Below are 22,583 nucleotides of genomic sequence, written 5' to 3'. Positions count from 1 at the left end.
AAAAGACAAGCAGTTCCAAATACAAAAATTAAGTACCAAATATCTTGGTTTCTACATCAGTAACTGTTACATATACACCAGTAAAATTATGTGGTGCATATTTTTGTAAAATTATTCACAGTCCATCTAATATGGGAAAGGTTCAGCTCAGTCTAGGCAGTCTGACTGAAAATCAGACATGGGTAAGGTCTATTTCTGTTCATATTGGGCATGAAGCTTGGCCCTTTATTGTAGGACCAGGTGAAAAGAAAATGCGGGGGTAGGGGGGAAGACTAGGTCAGATCAGATGTAATATGTGGCTGAGCTCAGGTTGAAACCCCTTGGATGCGTTTTCTTGGTCTGACATGAGCCTGCACCAAGTTTCAAGTCCACTTGGGCCTAGGCCAGCATAATAAACAGCTAGGACTCGACTAATTCTTGATTAAAACAGAAACAACTTTAGTGCAATGATGAATGATCCAAGACCTGAATAAACATCTAGGACTAAATTAATTCTTCAGTAAATCAGAAGCAACTTTAATGCAATGAAGCCTATAAAAAATATACAGCAGTCAATAAGAAAAAAGACAACAGCAAAACATGCTGCCACATGCAGGTCATAAACTTACCACCCTGGCTGCCTATCTCCATAGCCATTCCTTCGGATGAGGAAATCAAAGTAGACATATTTTCCCTTCTCGTACTCCAGAGCTTGAACTTGTGTTTCTTGCCGCTGAAACCATATGTGATATTTCTTATGGTATCCCCATGTTTTCCTCTTTAACTCCCTTGCTGCCAAGTACTGTTGGAATGTATTCTGCAATAGCATGATATTAGTTTTACCAAAATTCACAAGTACAATCAAAGACTGCAAAAACTAAACTAGAGTTGTGAAAGCCACCTGTTGAAAATAAAATGCAAAGAACAATGTGTCAACACACAATCGTTCCCAAAAGGCAGGATTGTCAATGATGGGGGATTGCTCATGGGGGTAACTGGCAGGAATCAATGCAGGGTTTCTCTGCCAAGTAAGCAAAATGACTATATTAGCCTGTTGTAAACCAGATATACAGCAGTTTCCACAAAGAAAAAGAGTATGAAATGAATACTTCCATACAGGGGTATAGTTTCTTCTTCTGTGTTCTGCATCTTTGAGGTGGGGAAGCTTGAAATAAGCATGCCCTAACAACATCAAATTATGTTTCTGTTCTAGATTCAGACTTGATGCACCAAGATTTTCGCCCATGGCACCCAAGTCAGAAGCATTCCTTTGATGGATGAAATGCACTAAAGGATGTGTTTGTTGTAAATGTTGTGCTGGAGAGAGATTGGAAAGCTTTGGTAATTGGTTGGTATCAGATAAGGAACCAAAGTACCTGATCTGCAGTACATGATATGTGCTTAATAATAATTCTAGGGGTGAATAAAGCAGTTATAATTTTGAAATAACTATCTGGTGACATAAATAGCATAAATTGCAAAAATTGTTTTTGGTGCAATAAGGAGCATTCATTCACTGCAATGTGGAAAGTTATATTCCTAGAGATAACTGTCCTACTCGAAAAATAGAATCAGGAATCACGTTGCAAAATTATTAATCTACATAAACATTGACAGCCAAATAAAATTCATCTGAGTAAGATCAAAGACTGATCTCAGCTGTTTTCAATCTTAATGTCTACTGAAACAGTGAACACACACCACATTGGCATACACAAATTGGTGGCTTAATGTTGTTACGGTGATGCAAATTTAAAATAATATGTTGGAAATTTGTAAACTGAGATTTAAATAACAATCTGGAGAATAGTCAAATATGTAACATAGGATTCAAATTTTCTTATTAATTTGCAATATTCGCAGCCAAGATTAAGCAAGAATACTTCTAACATAAAAAAGTGACCTGATTAAATATATTTGTTGCTTATATGGTCAATCTTTGTGCTTTACTTGCTTTACAGAACAAAAACATCACAACATTTCCATCTGCAATCATGAAAGTCTATGGAATGATACTCAGATCTATTACTTTTGTATGTTCAAAAGTTTACAAAAAAATGAAATACTCTATGTTGAGTTGATTTCATGTGGGCACAAGCCTTCATTAACAGAGTCCATGTTGATATCCTAGCCTCTTTATAAACATGGTTCTATTCTACTGAGAAAGATACTTATGCATGTAGAGGGACTAGAATATGATAATGTTGAGATGAAATTCCATAAAAAGTTGGAATATAAAATTAACTTCTTTTAAGAGATCAGAATGCTTTTTGGATTGGATAGAGATTAGGTCAGGCGATGGGCTATCCAACAAGCTTCATGTACCAAGGTCAAAATTGATGGCCAGGAAAGCAACCATTCCTAAGATATAAGCAACAAACACGTCTCATCAGTTGTCTACACCAAGAAACAGAAGTGAGATACATACAGCTGCATCACTGGAGTATGATGTTGATTCATCCTCTCTGCTAAGTTTTATTTTTTGTCTTGAATTATGATGACGCCCTAACCTTGGGTCATCTGATGAGCTCACCTTCTGTTGTGGGTAATCTACATTTCTAACCCCAGCTTCTGTATTGGAACAAAAAATTCTAAGCTATCCAAAACAAGAAGTCAAAATAAGCCTGAAACACCTCAAGATCTATCCTCTGATAATCCAAGATCTACAAGCTGACAAACCAAAGACGTGTAAAAGTACCTGAGACTCTGGGTTCAGATGATGCTAAAACATGCTCGGTGAGAGGTGCTCGCTGCAAGGCACTTGGATCTTCCGTTGTGACAGAGGTCATAGCAGAAGGATTGCGTACCTGATTCGCAAGACTGAGCCCAGCTCCTTCCTGAGATGAGCACAGATAATTCCCCTGTAGAAGAGTAAAGCTTCTGTCAAGAAGTGAGAGAGAAATACTAGCTTAAAATTCCAATGGTTTCGTCACTTATGATGATTATAAGGCGTATGCATTCTTAAACTGTGTTGACATAAGTCTTTCCAGTCAGCAATAAGGAAGCAACATTTTGAGTAAAGAAAGAACATAAACCTCACTAGGAAGATTTTTTAAGGAATAATAACTTCCAACCTATGTAACACGGACTCTTCTAACAGGTGACTTCCTTTGTGTCAGGTGAAGTCAACCACACTGAGATCCATTTTTGTCCAAAAGTAGATTCGGTTAACCCTAACCAAGTCCAGTTATATCTATATTGTGTATATAAATACATAAATGCACAGTTATATCTATATTATGTATATAAATTAAATACATAAATGCACACACATACACATAGTGTTACTTAAAACTGTTAAAAATTATATATATATATATATATATATATATATATATATATATATATATATATATATATATATATATATATATATACCCTCCCTGCACCTCCGTACCCAAGTTTTTTTAAAGTGCCGAATCGGCGCATCCGCACCCACATCCTCACCTGCACCCGCACCTATGTGACATAGCTTCCAGCCATGAAATTTTATTTTGACTGATGGTAGTACTAGCTAATAAATTAATATGATAATATCTCATGAATGCTAACTTGAACAATCATGGATCGATTTGAATTCTGTATATGATGCTGAAAAAATATGTGAAAAGAGTTAATGTACCCATAACTGCAAACAGGAAAGAAAGTTTAAGAAATACATGTAGGCAGTGCTTGGACGCACTTAGTTTGATGTTTATCTGTTAGCTTTTATTTTTAACATTATCAGCAAAAATAAAGAAAATTTAAAAAGGAGTGGTATTTTTTTTAATATTGATGTTATTTATTCGAGATGTACTTCTTTTGTATATTTAAAGTGTTTGCTTAAGAAGTCCCATGCTCACTTGAGTTGGACACTCCCAAGTGAAACATAGCCATTTTCTTTACAGTATGCTTAAGAAGCCCCACGCTCATTGTTGCTAGCAAAAGAAAAGTCCCATTCTCACTTGAGTTTGATACTCCAAGTCAGAAATAACTAGGTGTGACCCTATCTCACCCACATGTGTGTTAAAATGTATATATATTCACATATGAGTATATATGTATATATCATATATTTTTTAACTATTTTATAATTGTAATAGGTTTTGCCCATGTAGGGCATTTTGGTCATTTTACACATGTAATTGTTAAAATGTATATACCTATAATATGTATATATACAATATATATATATATATGCATGTATCTACATGTATACATACTTGAGTATGTATACATATTTGTATACATAACATATGTATAGATTCTTTTTGGACTAGTCAACATAGAGTTGACTAGTCAATAGAGATGTTGGAACAGTCCAACAGCTCTATTTCTAGCTGTTGGACTGTTCCAACATCTCTATTGAGACTATCTCTTGTGTATAAATAGGGATAAAACCCCCATTTGTTTTCAATGCTTTTCCTAAGCATTGTACCTCAATAAAATGTTTATTATTGTTTTTTTTTTTGTGTTATTTTGTGTATGCACATTGATGTATCTTGTAATCTTATGAACTCCTCTATGAGGTTTATGATTGCATTTTAAATATACAACAAACAACAACAATTGGGGTCGGCGATATGAACCAAAAAAGAAAATCATTCAGGGTCTTCCACATGAATCCTTCTCCTCCAATCATTTCTATCCAATGCCATGTCCTCGGTGAGGTTCAAAGCATTCATATCCTTTTCTATCACCTCCATCCATGTCTTCCTATGCCACCCCGACCTCTTTTAACTAATATATTTTCCCATTTCTCCATCCTTCTAACTGGACCATCATTAGGCCTTCGCCGAATATGTCCAAACCACCGTAAACGATTCTCTCTCATCTTATTTTCAATGGGTGCAACGCCTACCTTCTTACGTATCTCCTCATTCCGAATCTTATCTTTTATTGTATTTCCACACATCCATCTCAACATACGCATCTCAGCTACACTCATTTTTTGAATATGATGTCTCTTGGCAGCTCAACATTCCGTACCATATAGTAAAGCGGGCCTAATAGACGTCCTATAAAACTTTCCCTTCAACCGCAATGGCATTCTACGATCGCACAACACTCCAGTTGTACTCTTTCATTTCATCCATCCAACCTTTATCCTATGATTTACATCTCCATCAATTTCTCCATACTTTTGAATGATAGATCCCAAATATTTAAAACAATCATCCACCGGTATTTCTTGTTCACCAAGCTTCACTACACTCCCATCACTACTTCGTTGCTTACTAAATCGACATTCCATGTACTCTTACTCAACTTTAAACCTCTTGCTTCCAATGTCTGTCTCCATAATTCTAACTTAGCATTAACCCCAGCTCTAGACTCATCAATCAAAACAATATCATCAGCAAACAACATACACCACAACACATTTTCTTGAATTGATCTCGTAAGCTCATCCATCACTATAGCAAATAGGAAAGGGCTTAAAACAGATCCTTGACGTAACCCAACCGTTATAGGAAAATTGGTTGTCACCCCTCCACAAGTGCGGACATTGGTTACTACTCCTTCATACATATCTTTAATTATACTAATGTACTTGAGAGACACACCTTTCATCATCATTGTCCACCAGAGAACGTCCCTAGGTACTCTATCGTATGCCTTCTCCAAATCAATAAAAACCATATGCAAATCTTTGTTCCTCTATTTCTCTCAATAAGTTGTCTAAGAAGATGTATAGCTTCCATAGTTGATCTTCAAGGCATAAAACCAAATTGATTCTCCGATATCATGACAACCTTCCTCAACCTAGACTCAATCACCCTCTCCCAAAGTTTCATAGTATGACTCATGAGTTTTATACCACGATAGTTTGTGCAATCTTATATATCACCCTTATTCTTATATAGAGGCATTAAAGTACTCTTCCTCCACTCATTAGGCATCTTATTTGTCCGCCAAATCTTGTTAAAAAGATTTGTCAACCATTCTAAACCTTTCTCTCCCAAGCATTTCCAAGCCTCGATAGGTATACCATCTAGGCCAACTGCCCTTCTTGATTTCATTTTCTTCAAAGCCTCTGCAATTTCTTTCTTTTGAATCTTGCGCATGAAGTCACGATTCATCTCATGAAAAGGAATGGAGAAGTCTCCAAGATCCTGAGCATGACTTTCATTAAATAGCTTATCAAAATAATCTTTCCATCTCTCCTTAATCTCCTCATCTTTGACTAAAACCCATTGCGTTTCATCTTTGATACATCTAACCATACTCAGATCCCTCGATTTCCTATCTCTCATCTTTGCAAATGATGAATATTTTAAATTGTTCCATTCATCTGATGTCATCATTTTTCTAAGGCCACTTCGATGTTCTAGCAAAGATTGAAGCATGATAAAATTAGTGGCAAATCTTGTAGTAACCGACCTTAGAATTTCTTTCTTATTGAAAAATTGAGTCCTCATTAGGTTCAAAACAAAAGTATGATTGTAAGTGAACTTCGTGATCCTTTTTTCTTTTACCACACATTCAGCTATGCTTTTTATTATCTTAGACAAATATTCAAGCATGAGATCTATGCAATGAGCTGCACAAGGAGTCCAAAATATGGTTTTCCTCCTATCCTCCAACATCTTTCCAACTGCTTGATAGTTGACTGCATTATCTGTGATTATCTGCCATTTTTCAATTTCAAAACATTATTAACATACTAGACAAATTATAAATATCAATGTTCAATAGAAAATTACAAAAGAACAAAATGATATACCTGAACAACATTCTCTGCACCTACTGTTTCCACCACTTCATCAAATAATTTTAATAAATTTTTTCAATTCTTCACGATACTTGTTGCATCAACTGATTTCAAGAAGTAAATGCCCCTTGGACAATGAACCAAAAAATTTATCAATGTCCTTTGTGTTGCATCTTTCCAACCATCAGCCATAATAGAACAACCCATTTCAGCCCAAGACTCCTTGTATTCTTTGAAATAATCATCAATTTTTTTAATTTCTTCTTGTAATAATCTTCCAGAAATCTCAGATGAAGAAGGCGGCTTCAATCCCATTCCTATTGAGGAACAAACTTCAATCATCTTCGTAAAATAAGAAGAATTGGCTGCGTTGAAAGGAATGGCTGAATGATAAAAAAATCTCGCAATAAATGAACATAACCTATCTCTAGTTTTTCTATCCAAAGCTGCTTTTATTCCAAGTTGTTTCATTAATGGAGACCCTGCCTTCACTTGAACAAAAGCACCAAGATTATGCTTTTGGGCATCATTCATCAATTTTTTTTCTTTTATATATCTTTTCTCAGTAGACTCATCACTTTCATCTGACAAGTCCATATCATTATCATTTATTTAAACAAAGGAACCAATCTCATTTACAATATTTCTCTTATATAATTTGTGTTACTTAAATGACTCCAAATTCTTACAATTTTTTTTTCTTACAGATTTTTCGACTTTGTCGCATGGTTCCACCTCTCCTTTAATACTAGCAAGATGATACTTAAGTCTATTAATGCCACCACTCATCTGTTTTGTACACCAAGTACATTGTACCCTCTTCTTTTTCTTATCAAGAGGTAACCCAAAATCCCACACAGGGTCCTTTCTTTTAGTGAATGTTGTTGGAGTCCTTGAAGATCCTTCTTCTGACATTTCTTTGATGATTTGATAAATCTAGAACTGTTAAATTTGAAAAGTTAAAAACATAGATACGATTAATAGATTATGCACAAAGTAATGATTGAAAGAACTAAAAAATGCCATGATTTATTTGGTTCAACCACTCTCGATTTTCGTTGTAGAGCAGTCCAAACCCACCAAGGAAAGTTGGTCAACCCAATTTTTATTATCGATCAGTCCAAACCTATCAAAGAAAATCAGTGAACTGTAACCTGAAATCGTTTGAGGTTCGGTCCACATGAATCCTCAAATCGATTGAGGTTCAATTCAGTCCACCTGAACCTTGCAAATAGATTTACAAGTGGGTCAAAAGACTCAAAACTGCACCTGGTCCCAAAAATCGATGCACACAAAAAACTATACATGGTACATAATGCACACAATGTCACAAACTGAACACTGTATATGATCATCAACATAAGCAAGTTATCATTTTTTTACTATAAACACTAGCATGATCAACAACAAAAAAAAACCATTAGTGCATGCTTCGTTGCCAAAAAAAATAAATTAGATTGTGTGCGTATGATTATGACACACACCAAAAGAAATAAGATTTGCGTGTGTGTGCACAATACACACCACTAACCTGATTAGCGTGTGCATATAGCATACATACCTTCACAAATCTCGCCGGAAAATCTTGCCGAAAATTCTCGCAGCTGCGAAAAGAAACACAAAGTGGAAAAAATGAAAAAACATACCTGGTGGCATCGAAAAATCTTGCCGATGCACTGTTTTTGTTGGAGAAGAAGCGTTGGAGCTGCGACGACGCCTAATTGTTCACCATCGATGTGCCTTCGTCGGAGTTACTGTTCACGCCGGAGTTACTGTTCGCGCTGCAAATACAAAACGCAAAACAAAAAACACGATGGCAAACCAAGCCGGAGTTACTGTTCACGTCGGAAACTCCTTTTCGGCGTCGTTGTTCACGTTGGAGTTCTCGTCGGATGGCTGGAGCTGCAGCCGCATTGCACCTTCTCGGCTTTTCCTCTTTTCCGTCGAGGGTTGAACAGTGAAGACCTTAAGGGTTTTCGTTAAAAACTTAATAGATAAAGAAAAAAATATTGCAAAATTTCCATTATCACGACCCGTCCGATTCTATTTGACTCGTGACTCGGCCTGAGTCGCGCGAGTCCAAGCGATCCCTCCAGCGAGTTTTGTCAAGCCGAAATTGACAACACTCGGCCGAGTCCAACATGACTCGTGACTCGGCCGAGTCAGGCCCGAGTCTTGGCAAGCCGAGTTTGCCTTGCCAGGTTGACTCGTTGGAGGGCCGAGCCGAGCCGAGTCAACGAGTTGACTCAGAGAGTTTTAAAACCATGGTATCAACGACTAGAATAAGAGCATAGCAAGAATGTAACTAATTGGCTAAAAACATAAACGAAGATGTGAATAAACTTCTCTTGCTTACTTATAATGATACTTAAATAAGAGGCACAATAGAACACACACGAGGTAAGAGAGCTTGTAATGGAAACAAACTAATGTCAACAATAAGAATATCAATCTTTAACAATCTTTCAAAACACCATGGTTTCAAAAATAGATATTCATCACATATATACATAATTACAAGCATCCATAATAGAGACAATGACAAAAAAAAAACAAATGAGTGATTCAACACACTCACACAATCAGAGATCATATAAGTGTCAATTAGAGACAAACTATAAGTTGACAATCTAAGCTGACATAAAACGAGGTGCACACAACTCACCCCAACAAGCATCTCTGAATTAACAATAACAAAGCCAAGAAAAATGATGCATCATATAAAAATCGGTGATGGACAATACAAATGCCATAAGAAGGCAATAAATACTCACGAAAATCAATTTTCAAAAAAATAAGTTCATATATAAGAACCGATTTGAAAAAACAAAGTTTCAAATCCTAATAACGGTAGATGAAAACTTAGAATAAATATAGTGTAATCATATGCATAATAAGATGTCAATATAAGCAAGCTATATAGAGAGAGAGCTCAATTTAGATTACAAGTCTAGTATGAGATAATCAATGTCATATAACATTAAAGAGGGTCAAAACATATATAGAGATTCTCAAAGAACCATATAGAAAACCAAGTACATACACAAGTACAACTAATCATGGATACTCATAAAGAGATAAAAAAAACTCATGTATGTGCAATAATCTAAATAACTTAAAGCCACATATCTTTTACAAAAGATATGCATAGGAACATATTTAAGAATATATGCAAATGATAAATTAAGTCATTAAGGAAACAATATAAAAATTTATATTTTATAAATAACAAGTATGCAATAAAGAAGTTTCTCATGATTCTCCACTTAATATTTTATTAAGAACTAAGTATGAAACATAATATTTAAATCCCATGCGAAACATGTAAAATAACGGCATGAGACTAAGAAAATAACATAATCATAAGTACCACAAAAAAAGATCAACAAGAGAAACACCCAATATCATAACTATTGTCCCACAAAAGGCATTTATTAAAGTGAATGACTTTCCATAAGAAATTATGGTTAATACCTTATGCACGAATAGACAATTTTATTCATCATGTAAGGCAATCATAAGTGCACAAGGATCAAATATCAATATAAAAATTATTTATTCATAAGCTATATCATAATTTTTAACACTTTATATGCTACTTTTAATACACCAAGAGTAAAGAGAAAAATTAAACACAAGTTTAAGCAAAATTTCATAAGATCAAACTTTTGAAATACACACAACACCATCATTTTAAATTATCTCAAATTATTTTAAAATATATGATACGAACATGTTTTGACATTTATAATCATGACTTGTTCAAATAAAACATCTAAATGTCGACAATACATGCTCAAGCATAGAAGATTATATGCATATATATATCAAATAAAGCAAGTTATGAAAAATTAAGATTCAAACATGATTTAAAAAAAAATACATATATAATTTCACAAGATTAAATAAATAAACCTTATAAGATATTTAATAAGAACAAGTCCAACGATAATTTAAAAACACTTAAAGTTTTTAAATAAAAATAACAAATATATATATATATATATATATTAAAGATAAGAAAAATGAATGCTTCCTCATGCATAATGTATGAAATAGATATCACAAGAAACACTTAAAGATATAAGATACATGTCGGGTCAAGATTTCCTTTGAATTCAAGCCACACAACGATCATGAATCCTTCACGAAGCACAAACTCGAACCAAAGAATCCCAAGACCCAAAAGAGGCAAATGTTAAAATGTAAACTGTAATATATATATATATTATTTAATATTATTATATTTTCTTTTATTATTTTCTTTTTCTAATTTTCTTTATTTTCTTTTTTAGCATATAGTTCAATAGAAACTAGATATTTGATCCAGTCAAGTTCCTGTTGGAACTTGACTGTGCAAATAGTTGTTGGACTGTAGTCGAACAGCTATAATAAATGTTGTTGGACTATAGTCCAACAACTATAATAATAAATGTTGTTGGACTGTAGTCCAACAGCTATATTAAGAGACGTTGGAATCCAACGTCTCTTTTGGAGAGCTCAAAATGAGCTCTCATCTCTCTTCCACTTTTTTGTATATATAGGGGTGAACCCCTTCAATGTAAACTACAATGCTTCTTAAGCATTTTGTTCATGAATAAAGTATTATTTATTTTTCAAGTGTTCTTCCTTTTATACCCTTTCAAGGGTCATGCTTGTAGTGTCTCCAATAGACACTTGTTGGTGAGTTATTTGTGCATTTGTTGAAGACCACCATTTCATTACATGGTATCAGAGCTACGAAATCCTTAGATCTTGAAGTGCTTCCGCCTCTATTTCCGTGCCACATTTACAAAAGGTGTTTCATCACCTTGTTCTTGGCTCAAGAAGATTTGTTTGAAGAAAGGCGAACTTGTGCTACAAAAAATTTTGGTTTTGTATCCTCTCTTATTCCTTTGTCTACTCTTTTTCTTTTCTTTTTATTTTTCTCTCTCTCTCTCCTCCTATTTATTCCTCTCTTACCCTTGTAAAAGATGGATGACAATGATAAGATCACCATCATTCCAATGAAGCTAAATGATACTAACTATGTAATGTGGGCTTCGATTATGAAGCACCACATTTGGGGAAAAGGTTTATGGGGTATAGTGGATGGTTCCGATTTGGAACCTAAACTATCTCTTACCAAGAAAGAGGGTGATAAAGAGGTTCCTCTAACGGAAGAAGAGAAGAGTAAGGTGTTAGCCACTTATGAAAAGAAATGGAAAGAATGGAGGATAGGGCATGCAAAAATTATGTCATGGCTCATCAATAGCATAGACATTAAAAAATGCTCTAGTCTAGCTATGTTTGAGCATGCCGATAAGGCTTGGGAATACCTCAAAAACATGTATTCCCTTAAAGATATTGCACATGTATGCAATTTACAAGATAAAGTTCGGACAATGACTCAAAAAGATAAAACTATTCGAGAATATTATAATGAGTTGTCTGAACTTTGGGAAGAGTTGGCTCTTCTTGAGCCCAAATGGCATTGTGCCGAAGACATCGAGCTTCGCCAAAAGCAACTCAATATGGAACATTTCTATCAATTTGTGAATGGTCTAAGGCCGGAGTTTGAATCCACCAAATCGGCCCTTTTACATCGTGGAAAAATTCCTTCTATTGTTGATACTATAGAAGAACTCACTATGGAGGAAAATAGACTTAGAAAAAGTACTCCAAAAGTTGATGATGACTCCGTTTTAGCTGTATCTAGACCGGAGAATCATACTCGTACTTACAAGCCGCCTCATTTTGGAAGGCAAAACGGCGACTTTGATAAAAGAAAGGTTATTTGTCATCATTGTCATGAACCGGGGCACTATAGGCCTCAATGTCCAAAGTTAAAAAGAAGAGAAGAAAAAAGAGTTGCATCTGTTGAATCTGAGTCAAAAGATCAAGATGCACCTGTGTCTATGGCTCAACTGATGGAAATCCTTCAACCTCTTCTCAAAGGGGTATCCTCCTCAACCGAAGCCTCAACTGGAGCGGCAGTTGCATCTTTCTCCGGTCCAGGTAACTTTCCTTGGCTTTTAGATTCTGGTGCTTCTTTTCATATGACCCCAAATGTTAATAGTCTATCCGAATGTCTTAAAAATAACTCAAGTGTGTCAAAGGTTTTTACAGCCGATGGCACATCTCTTAAAGTAAAAGGAATATGATGTTTTGAAAATCTTAAAAAATCCAAAAGATTTTTTATCCCAGAAGTTAGATATATCCCTAAACTTAATTTGAATCTCTTATCTGGCTCGCAAATATCTGATTATGGATGTAATATCTCCTCTTCTCATGGTTGTTGGGTACAGGATCGCCAGTCAGGGAAGCTGATTGGGGAAGGCCATAGAGAAGGAGGACTTAATTACATGGACTTTTTGGAATTACCCAAGAATGCATTTTGTTATAATATTCAGAAATTAGAATTGGATTTATGGCACAAAAGGCTTGGCCATCCTCATATGTCTAAAATTCAATATTTTCCAAGTTTGGAAAAATTTTGTAATTCTGAAAATTTTTCTTGTAAAGACTGCATTCTTGGCAAAATGAAAAGGTCACCATTTCTTAGTAGAACTTTTGTTTCCTCACGACCACTTGAGTTAATACATTCGGATGTTTGGGGCCCCGCACCAGTTATTTCCAAAGGTGGTTATACATATTATGTCATTTTTGTTGATGACTTTTCTAGACATACTTGGATTTATTTTCTTAAACATAAATCTGATGTCTTTGCTAACTTCCAAATATTTCATAAAATGGTTAAAAATAAGTTTCAAAATGATATTTCTGTTTTTCGCACTGATTCAGGGGGAGAATTTATGTCCAACGAATTCAAAGACTATCTCAATTTACATGGTATTACACATCAAAGATCATGTCCACACACTCCACAACAGAATGGCCTAGCCGAACGCAAACATCGGCACATTATGGAAACTACTAGGACATTGCTAATTGCAAATCAAGTTCCAAAAAGTTTTTGGGCTGAAGCGGTCCTAACTGTCACCTACCTCATTAATAGGATGCCATCTTCCTTATTAAAGAATACAACTCCAATAGAAAAACTTGTTAATTTAACTCCAAATTATTCTAGATTAAGAGTCTTTGGATGCAAATGTTTTGTTTTCACCAACAGAAATGACAAACTCTCTCCTCGTGCAATCCCATGTGCCTTTTTAGGATATGCTGATAATAAAAAAGGCTACAGGTGTTTCGATTTTCAAAATGACAAATTTTATGTGTCAAGAAATGTATCCTTTTTGGAAAAAGAAAGCTTCTTTGAATTTGAAAAATCCAAGGATGTCACTGAATACTCGTTTTTAATGGATCCAACTTCAAAATCCAATGAATGTGATGTTGGATGTGACCTTGACAATGATCAAAGTCCTATTGTTGTTGAAAATGATGATAATGAAGAGCAAATCCATAGGGATGTTAGTCTACAATATTCAAGACATAGAGAGCAAAATCTTTCATGTGCATTACAAAAATACTCTGAAGTCTCACCTAGAAGAACGTCTAGAATCTCTAAACCTCCAGAAAAATTTGTGTCTTATGAATCTTTTTCACCCACGTATAGGGCCGCCATTACATTAATACAATCATATGTTGAACCATCATCCTATTCTCAAGCAAAAATTCATATAGAATGGATAGAAGCCATGAAAATAGAATTTGATGCACTAGAAAAGGCCAATACTTGGACGATACAAGATATCCCTCCGAGTAAGAAACCTATAGGTTGTAGGTGGGTATACAAAGTCAAAACCAAAAGTGATGGGACCCTGGAAAGATATAAGGCCCGTTTAGTAGCAAAAGGATATGCCCAAGAGTATGACATCGATTATAAAGAAATATTTGCTCCTGTGGCCCGTATGACCACTGTTAGAACTTTAATAGCCTTGGCCTCCATTAGAACATGACCTATCTTTCAATTAGATGTCAAAAATGCTTTCCTGAATGGGAATCTCGTTGAAGAAGTATACATGGAAGCCCCACCTGGTATTAGTATCCCTAAGGGTAAAGCTCTTCGTCTAGAAAAAGCTCTTTATGGTCTTAAACAGACTCCAAAAGCCTGGTATGACCGATTTAGTCATGTTATGCTTGATATTGGTTTTCAACCTTGTTTAACTGACACTGCTTTGTTTGTTAAGAAATCTGATGCAGGCATCATTATTCTTCTTCTCTATGTGGACGATATGATCATCACCGGAGGCGACAATCAGGGAGTTGCAAATATCAAATCTCTTCTTAAAACTCACTTTGAAATGACTGACTTAGGTTTATTAAGATATTTTTTAGGCATTGAAGTTGCTTATTCCCCTCGGGGGTATTTGATATCTCAATCTAAATTTGCAATTGATATCGTTTCCAGGTCTGGAATTACAGATGATAAGAAAGTAGACACTCCAAAAGTTGTCAATGTTAAAATGAAAATTGATGATGGAGAACTTCTTGATGATCTTACTCCTTATAGACAGCTTGTTGGAGCTCTTTCTTATCTTTCCATTACTAGGCCAGATATAACTCATGCGGTTCATACAGTTAGTCAGTTTCAGCATGCTCCCACTTCCGTGCACATGGGAGCGATTTTGCGTATTATTAGATACTTAAAATCCTCTTTTTCACGAGGACTCTTCTTGTCTGCTTCATCTTCATTAAATTTAATTGCATATACTGATGCTGACTGGGGAGGTGATCCCAATAATAGACACTCAACTACTGGTTTTTGTGTGTTCCTAGGTGAAACCTTAATTTCGTGGAGGTGCAAGAAGCATCAGAAAGTCTCTCTTTCCTCCACCGAAGCTGAATACATAGCCATGGCAACCACCACTATGGAGGTTGTTTGGCTCAGACGATTGCTAGCGGATATGGGAGCTAAAGCAACGCAAGCTTCAAAGATATGCTGTGACAACAAAAGTGCGATCTACATTGCAAGCAACTGGACATTCCATGAGCGCACTAAACACATTGAGATGGACTGTCACTATGTCAGAGAGGAATACTTACATGGAACCATTGATCTGCCATATGTTATATCAGAATATCAATTAGCAGACTTCTTCACCAAGCCTCTCGCTGCTCCCAGATTTCACTTCCTCTTAGACAAACTTTCGCTCATTGTACCGTAAGTTTGAGGGGGAGTGTTAAAATGTAAACTGTAATATATATATATATATATATTATTTAATATTATTATATTTTCTTTTATTATTTTCTTTTTCTAATTTTCTTTATTTTCTTTTTTAGCATCTAGTTCAATAGAAACTAGCTATTTGATCCAGTCAAGTTCCTGTTGGAACTTGACTGTGCAAATAGCTGTTGGACTGTAGTCCAACAGCTATAATAAATGTTGTTGGACTATAGTCCAACAGCTATAATAATAAATGTTGTTGGACTGTAGTCCAACAACTATAATAATAAATGTTGTTGGACTGTAGTCCAACAACTATATTAAGAGACGTTGGAATCCAACGTCTCTTTTGGAGCCTCTCTCTTCCACTTTTTGTATATATAGGGGTGAACCCCTTCAATGTAAACTACAATGCTTCTTAAGCATTTTGTTCATGAATAAAGTATTATTTATTTTTCAAGTGTTCTTCCTTTTATACCCTTTCAAGGGTCATGCTTGTAGTGTCTCCAATAGACACTTGTTGGTGAGTTATTTGTGCATTTGTTGAAGACCACCATTTCATTACAGCAAAATGCCAAAAAGAATTTCTTAGCTCAAATACCATGTAATGAAATGAGCGAAAGATAAATACAAGCCAACTAAGGGCATATAAAAGCACAATGCAATGTGCTTAACCACAAGTTATGTTGACTAGTCAAAAAAAAGAACCCAACAACTTTATTTGGTATTTGACTAAATAGTTCCTATAAAAACAGAAAAGGTCAAAAAGCAAAAAATAAAGTAAAAGTACTAATGGGCACTTCCTATTACAATACTTATAAAATGACAAAAATACCCTTAGAGGTTATTATCTATTACATCATTGTAAATAGAATATATATACATATATATATATAATATGAAACAAATATATATGTATGAAGATAATATATATATGTATATATATATATACACACACACATGTACAACTTAACACATTCTACCTCAATAAAATGATTATTATTTTTTACTTTTGTGTATGCACATTGATGCATCTTGTAATCTTATGTATTTTCCATTGATTGACTTGTGTTTTGTCCCTTTGTGGACTTGTGTTTATCCACATTTAGGCTTTTTTTATTCATTGTATGCACTTATGTGCCTTTGTATTGCCTTTGGCATTTGTATTGTCCCTTGAAGGACTTGTACTTGTGCTTGTGCACATTGTGGTTTGCTTTCCGCTTGATTTCATTACAATCTGCACAACTCCCTAGATGGGTTAGCGCATCCACCACGGTCTAGCACGGATCTGACATACATTATCCAATATGCATGTATAAACCTATTTATCTCAATATCAAATTAATTAAGCAACAATGGATTAAAACCATATATTAATGATATAATGTTCAAAATGTTTAGCCGAATCTCTGGCAGTTTCATTCATATTATCTCGGTTTACAGTTAGATTCCAGTGTATGAGTAAGGTCTTGACTTTGAGGGGGGGGGGGAGAAGTATTTGTGTTTGTGTGTGTGTGAAAGAGCATATATGTTATGGTTATAGATATTGGTATCACCATAATGATGACATATTTACATCCCCAAATGTGCCTGCAAACACAGTCTATATTTTTTACTGTGTGGGGGTTTATGATGATAATATACATTTCCAAGTGTGGCTGTAAACACTGTCTATAGTTTACTTATCGTGTGGGGGCAATAATGTATAATCTCTTATCAAATCTTCTTATCTTTTTTCTATTTCCCCTTTCCTAAAACTCAGACTTCTCAAGGGAAAACTATGTTCTGGTTGTACACAAACTTGATGAGTGATTGAGTGTGAAGCATAGTTCATCACTAGCAAAGCCATCATTTATGATCATCTTTAGCAACTTATCATCAGAATGTGAACCCACTTCTAATAAGGACCTGATGCATAAGTTGGCTTTGTTGCTGGGCTGAAAACTGCGTATGATTGTCTCCAGAAGGATGAGATGCCTCTAGAAGGTTATGATCAGCTTGTTTCTGTATGTTTTGATAGCATAGCAAGAATTTCTCCCTTTTGTCTGGTGCAACCTCAGTTCTTCCATCAAACTATCATGAACAAAAGAAAATATTTGTAATAAATAATTTGTTAATATGATATCCAATCAAAATTTGATTCAAATTTAATAAATTCACAATCATTTAATACCTAAAGAACCAAAGGAAGTGAGAAAAATAAATTAAACCCTCATCCATCATAAACTTTTGCACCAACTTTAATGAAATATCTTTATCTTTTCATGTTTGGCAAGGTTTCATAGCTAATAGGCAACCACAGGCTATCACAGGCCATCCTCTCCTTTCCTCAGGTACACGAGCACAGAGAAAACTTGGGCAGGGATAGTGTAGAGATACGTGAAGGGACATGCAATTGCGACACAGCTTTAAACAAGGTATATGGAAAAAATGCTCAATACTTGCCAATGTAGCGGAGGGAATGCTTTTTCATGGTAAGAAGTTTAATCTCATTAACTATGCTTTCCTATGTGAAATTTACCACATTGTTTTATTTGCACTGAGGGACTGTTGTATAGTGGCAGTACTGCAATATACACTGTTGTGACTACCACATTGTTTTATTTGTACCGAGGGACTGTTGTATAGTTACAATACTGCAATAACTCAAGTGTGACTCTGGCATACTTGTAATTTATCAAATTTAATCCCTAACCTTTAGTGGCATTCATGTCATATTAATTGTTTAAGTAGCCATGGCAGTTCTCGCAACATTTAGAATCTTGTCAGTTAAGCTGTCATGTTTGTAATTGTTGACATTATGTAATGGATGTAGATATTACATCATTGTATTGCCCCTCAAAGTTGAGAATTTTAAGGGCTACAACTAATCTCTCCAAGCCATTATATCTTCTTCTTCAAATCCCAAAACCAATTATGTTATCAGGGCTGGGCTCAAACTAAGGTGTATTTTGTACAGTATTATTAAAACACGAGACACAAAAAGTGCCCCTCGCCCCAAGGTTTTTCAAGGGTTTCTCTGTCATCATCCAGTCTAGGCGCATGCAAATAGCCTATTTGCCCTTAGGTGTACACTATCGCAGTCTAGAGATTTTTAGAGTACAGATTTTCAAGGGTTTCTCTGTCATCATCCAGTCTAGGGATTTTTCAAGTTTTGGAGGATATAAAACCCTTAAATAGTACAATTTTCCGGTTGGAATAGGCAGCTTATGTAAGCTATAACGTTTAGGAACCAAATGGATGTAATGATTGACCAAAATGATGAAAATGGAATGAGATTGAAGCAAGTTTTGGTTGGTGGCAGGCCAAGGATGAAAGAAGTTTGCTGGTAATTGTGAAGGAAGAGTCCTTAGAACAAAAGTAAGCATCTAGGATAAGAAAGAAGGTAATACCAAGTAGTATAAAGTGTGATACTGATACATGTAAAGCCCCCATTGTGACCACACCCACGCCCACACACACACACACACGCACACATGCATAAAAACTAGATTTTTCATGCCTTGCAATACATACAATTAGATCATATTAGAGTTCAAATATATAGGTGTGTGCATATTAGGTAAATATATTTCATACAGGCATACCATAGATCACTCGTCCTTTTTGGCCTTAATTTTCCATAAATTATCACATTTAAAATTTTTTAATAACAGTCCCAAGGTAAAGGTACAGACAAGATATTTTAAGATAACCAAAATCAGAAGAACTACAACAAATATATTAACCCCTGACTAACTTGAGGAGATATATATTCACAAAGAAAACCTTGCATAATTGGAAGAAGTAAACAAATAATAAAACTTTGTGCAATTTAAAAAGTTAAATGCCCAAAAATAAAACCTTTACATTCCTAAAGGGAGTCTATAATGTACCATTTCATTTTGATTATGAAACATATTTGCAGCAGGACTCCATCGTATCCCAGTAACCAATTTGGGAACTGAAACTTTTCTATCTTCGACAGTACCTTCAGTGATATTAGATTCTGGTGAACCAGATCCGTCACTTTTCCTGTGAACCTGCTGCAAGAGATCTCTATTGGCTATAGAAGAGACCAGTGGTTGCAAAAGAGCATCACCTCCAGCATTTTCATCACTCCCCAAGATGTTTCTCTTTGCTAAATCAAGGCCTACAAGACCCACATCAATGGACCCATTACCAGGTATAATGATGCTGGAAGTTGAGCTTGTGGGAGAACTAATTGATGCTAAGCTTGGGACAATGCCTGCAAGGGACTCTTTGCCACCTTCCTTATCTAGGCCTACATTGGTTAAGGTTAGAGATCTGGGGACAGAGGTAGCACCATCTTCCTCTTCCACAGGAATACTAGGTTTTACTAGAGATAATGGAGTTGAGGCATTTGAGGAAAGCTGAAGGGATACAGTCCCCTTATATGAAGTGGATAACCTGCCTAACTCACATGGGAGGATGCCATTATCACAATTAATGGGGGTGGTAGCCTCTGTCATCATACTAGATTCAATAACAGAGAATGATGCTTCCAAATTGCTAGTTTTCAGTGGTGGGGTCCTAAAATCAGGAGAGGAATTGATATTCTGTGAATCCATTTCTTCAGCTTGATTCTGGTTAAGATTGCCTTGTGAACTGGTCGGAGACGATGGTTCCTGAAAAGGAGAACGAAAACCAAAATATTGCTGTATCAGTGCATCAACAACCAAACATGCAGGAAACAAAACAATTTGCGGTTTCCACATCCAGATGATTCTATCTATGAAAATGATCCAACATGATGCCTCTAGAGTCCATAAATACTATGGCCAGAGATACTCAGACTTGCCATCTGGCAAAAATCAGGATAGCATTTCCATCAAATTTTGACATGACCACAAAGGAACACTGCTGAAAAAGATAATTTTCTTCAGTGGCAATCTTCCATGTAGGACCCACTCAGGCCATCCCTCAACTAGATCATTTGAAAGAGGAAAAGGAAACAAAGAGAAAAGATTCACGCAACATAAAGTTTCCAGAGTTTCACTTTATTGTACCACAATAAATACTTACATGTAACTGAGTTGCTGAAGCTGCAATAGAAGTCTTCAAGCTTGGGGTTGTGGGTCCAACAAAGGCAGAAGCAAGAACCTACCAGTTATAGAATGGCTTTTAAATGAAGTCACATGTATTATTAAATCTTTTATAAGAGAAAAGTATTGTGTAGCTAAAAAGATAAATACATTTAGCAATCAAGCTGAAACCTGCATTTTCTGACAAAGAACTAATAAGAACCAAGTTTCATAACCAATGATATAACTGGTGTGACATTGCAACGGAAGTACTCAACTTAATCTTAATTAACATAGGTAATGCAACAATCAAGGCATTTTAATTTTGCTTAAGAAGGAAACTTGAAAACTACAGAAATAACTATGACATTACATCATACTCATGGCACTAAAATAAAACTACACCTTGATGTACATCATATAGATGCATTACTGCATTCAGGGAAAAAAAGGAAAAGAAAAGATGCATGTAAACAGTCCGTGAATGGAAACAACCTCAAGAGGCAAATCTGAAACTGCTTAAGTCCTTCAAAGGAGTTACCTTAGAAATTCCAGGGCTGCTTGCAACCAACTCTTCAAGTGATTCCACCTTTTCTAGTGGCAAGGAGTTGTAAAGTTCATCAACATCACTAAAATCATCAAAGTCCTCCTTTGTAATGAAACAGAAGTAAAATAATAATGTCAGTACTGTCCTATGGATGAAAGAATTTATTAGACAAACACATACACTCCATAATATGCAAGTGCATATTTAAGGTACTTATGAACCCCTTTCAGGTGCCATTCTGGCATTGGCAAAGCAACAATTATGTCACCGTTAACCAAACCTGACCCCATCAATAGTCAAAATTGGTGTGGAGAACAACCCTTATGCAAAGTATCATTATCAATGGAGGTGGTTTAGACTTTACGGTTCCGACTGCTTTTCAGCCCTAACCTTTTGGAGCTTGGAAAATGTCTACCTTTTATTATAGAGATGAAATCTGCTGGAATTGATCCATTTTGGCACTGAAAAGCTGCCATAATTAACGGTTTCAAGTAAACTCAAAATATGCTTTTCAGAATTTAGACTTTATAAACAAATGTACATAGATAAATTGACCTTTGTATTAACATTAGGAGTGTCCTACTGACATAGAACCCTCAAATGGTGGCACTTTTGAAAATTTGTTGATACATTTAGAGATGTCTTTTCATTTGGAGGGAAAAGTAAAAGTGAATCAAATTTTCAAAAAGTAACAAGCATAATTTGGTAATTCACTTTGATAAAAGAGTAAAAACAGCAACTTTACCCTAAAATTTACAAAAACTCTTAAAACATGCCACTAAGGATTAAATGGTTCAGATTTGGGTCGGATGTGGCCAATACCAGATCCACCCAATCAGATATGGCTAAACGAATTTGGATTCTGATTCAGACTTCGATGGTGAAAAGCTCATACCAAATCTGGGTTTTTACATGTAATTGAATTTGGCTATCCATCAAATTCGGATATCTGTCGGATTAGGTAGCAAAATATCAAAACCATATCCACATCTGATTGTAATCAGACAAGGTTTTGGGTTACCAAATCTGACTAAACGGAGTCGGATTCTGTCAGATATCGGATAAAATCAGATCAATTGACATCCCTACATGCCACCACTTGAGTGTAGTTCAGTATTTTCAGACTAACCAAAAATACCTAACATTAATGCAAAGAGTTCAAACATAGATAAAACATATACCCAATAAACAAATTATATACATATATATATATATATATGTGTGTGTGTG

At 35.3% G+C, this 22,583-nt stretch overlaps 1 protein-coding gene across 1 annotated transcript in view; it reads right to left on the bottom strand.

The window, feature by feature from the left end:
* The window catches only part of LOC149831725 (general negative regulator of transcription subunit 3-like), a 33,091-nt gene that overhangs the window by 308 nt on the left and 10,200 nt on the right, over nt 1-22,583 (bottom strand). Inside the window, exons 7-12 of the mRNA XM_090013074.1 lie at nt 21,348-21,455; nt 20,808-20,885; nt 19,805-20,410; nt 1,097-1,360; nt 881-1,000; nt 609-796 (exon numbers count right to left, since the gene is read on the bottom strand). Of these exons, the coding sequence (XP_089869200.1) occupies nt 609-796; nt 881-1,000; nt 1,097-1,360; nt 19,805-20,410; nt 20,808-20,885; nt 21,348-21,455 (1,364 nt within the window). The remainder of the gene's footprint in view (nt 1-608; nt 797-880; nt 1,001-1,096; nt 1,361-19,804; nt 20,411-20,807; nt 20,886-21,347; nt 21,456-22,583) is intronic.

The sequence above is a fragment of the Nuphar pumila genome, chromosome 7 (genome assembly GCF_984573655.1).
Source record: "Nuphar pumila chromosome 7, dmNupPumi1.hap1.1, whole genome shotgun sequence".
NCBI lineage: Eukaryota > Viridiplantae > Streptophyta > Magnoliopsida > Nymphaeales > Nymphaeaceae > Nuphar > Nuphar pumila.
This window is presented reverse-complemented; position numbering and strand designations above follow the sequence as displayed.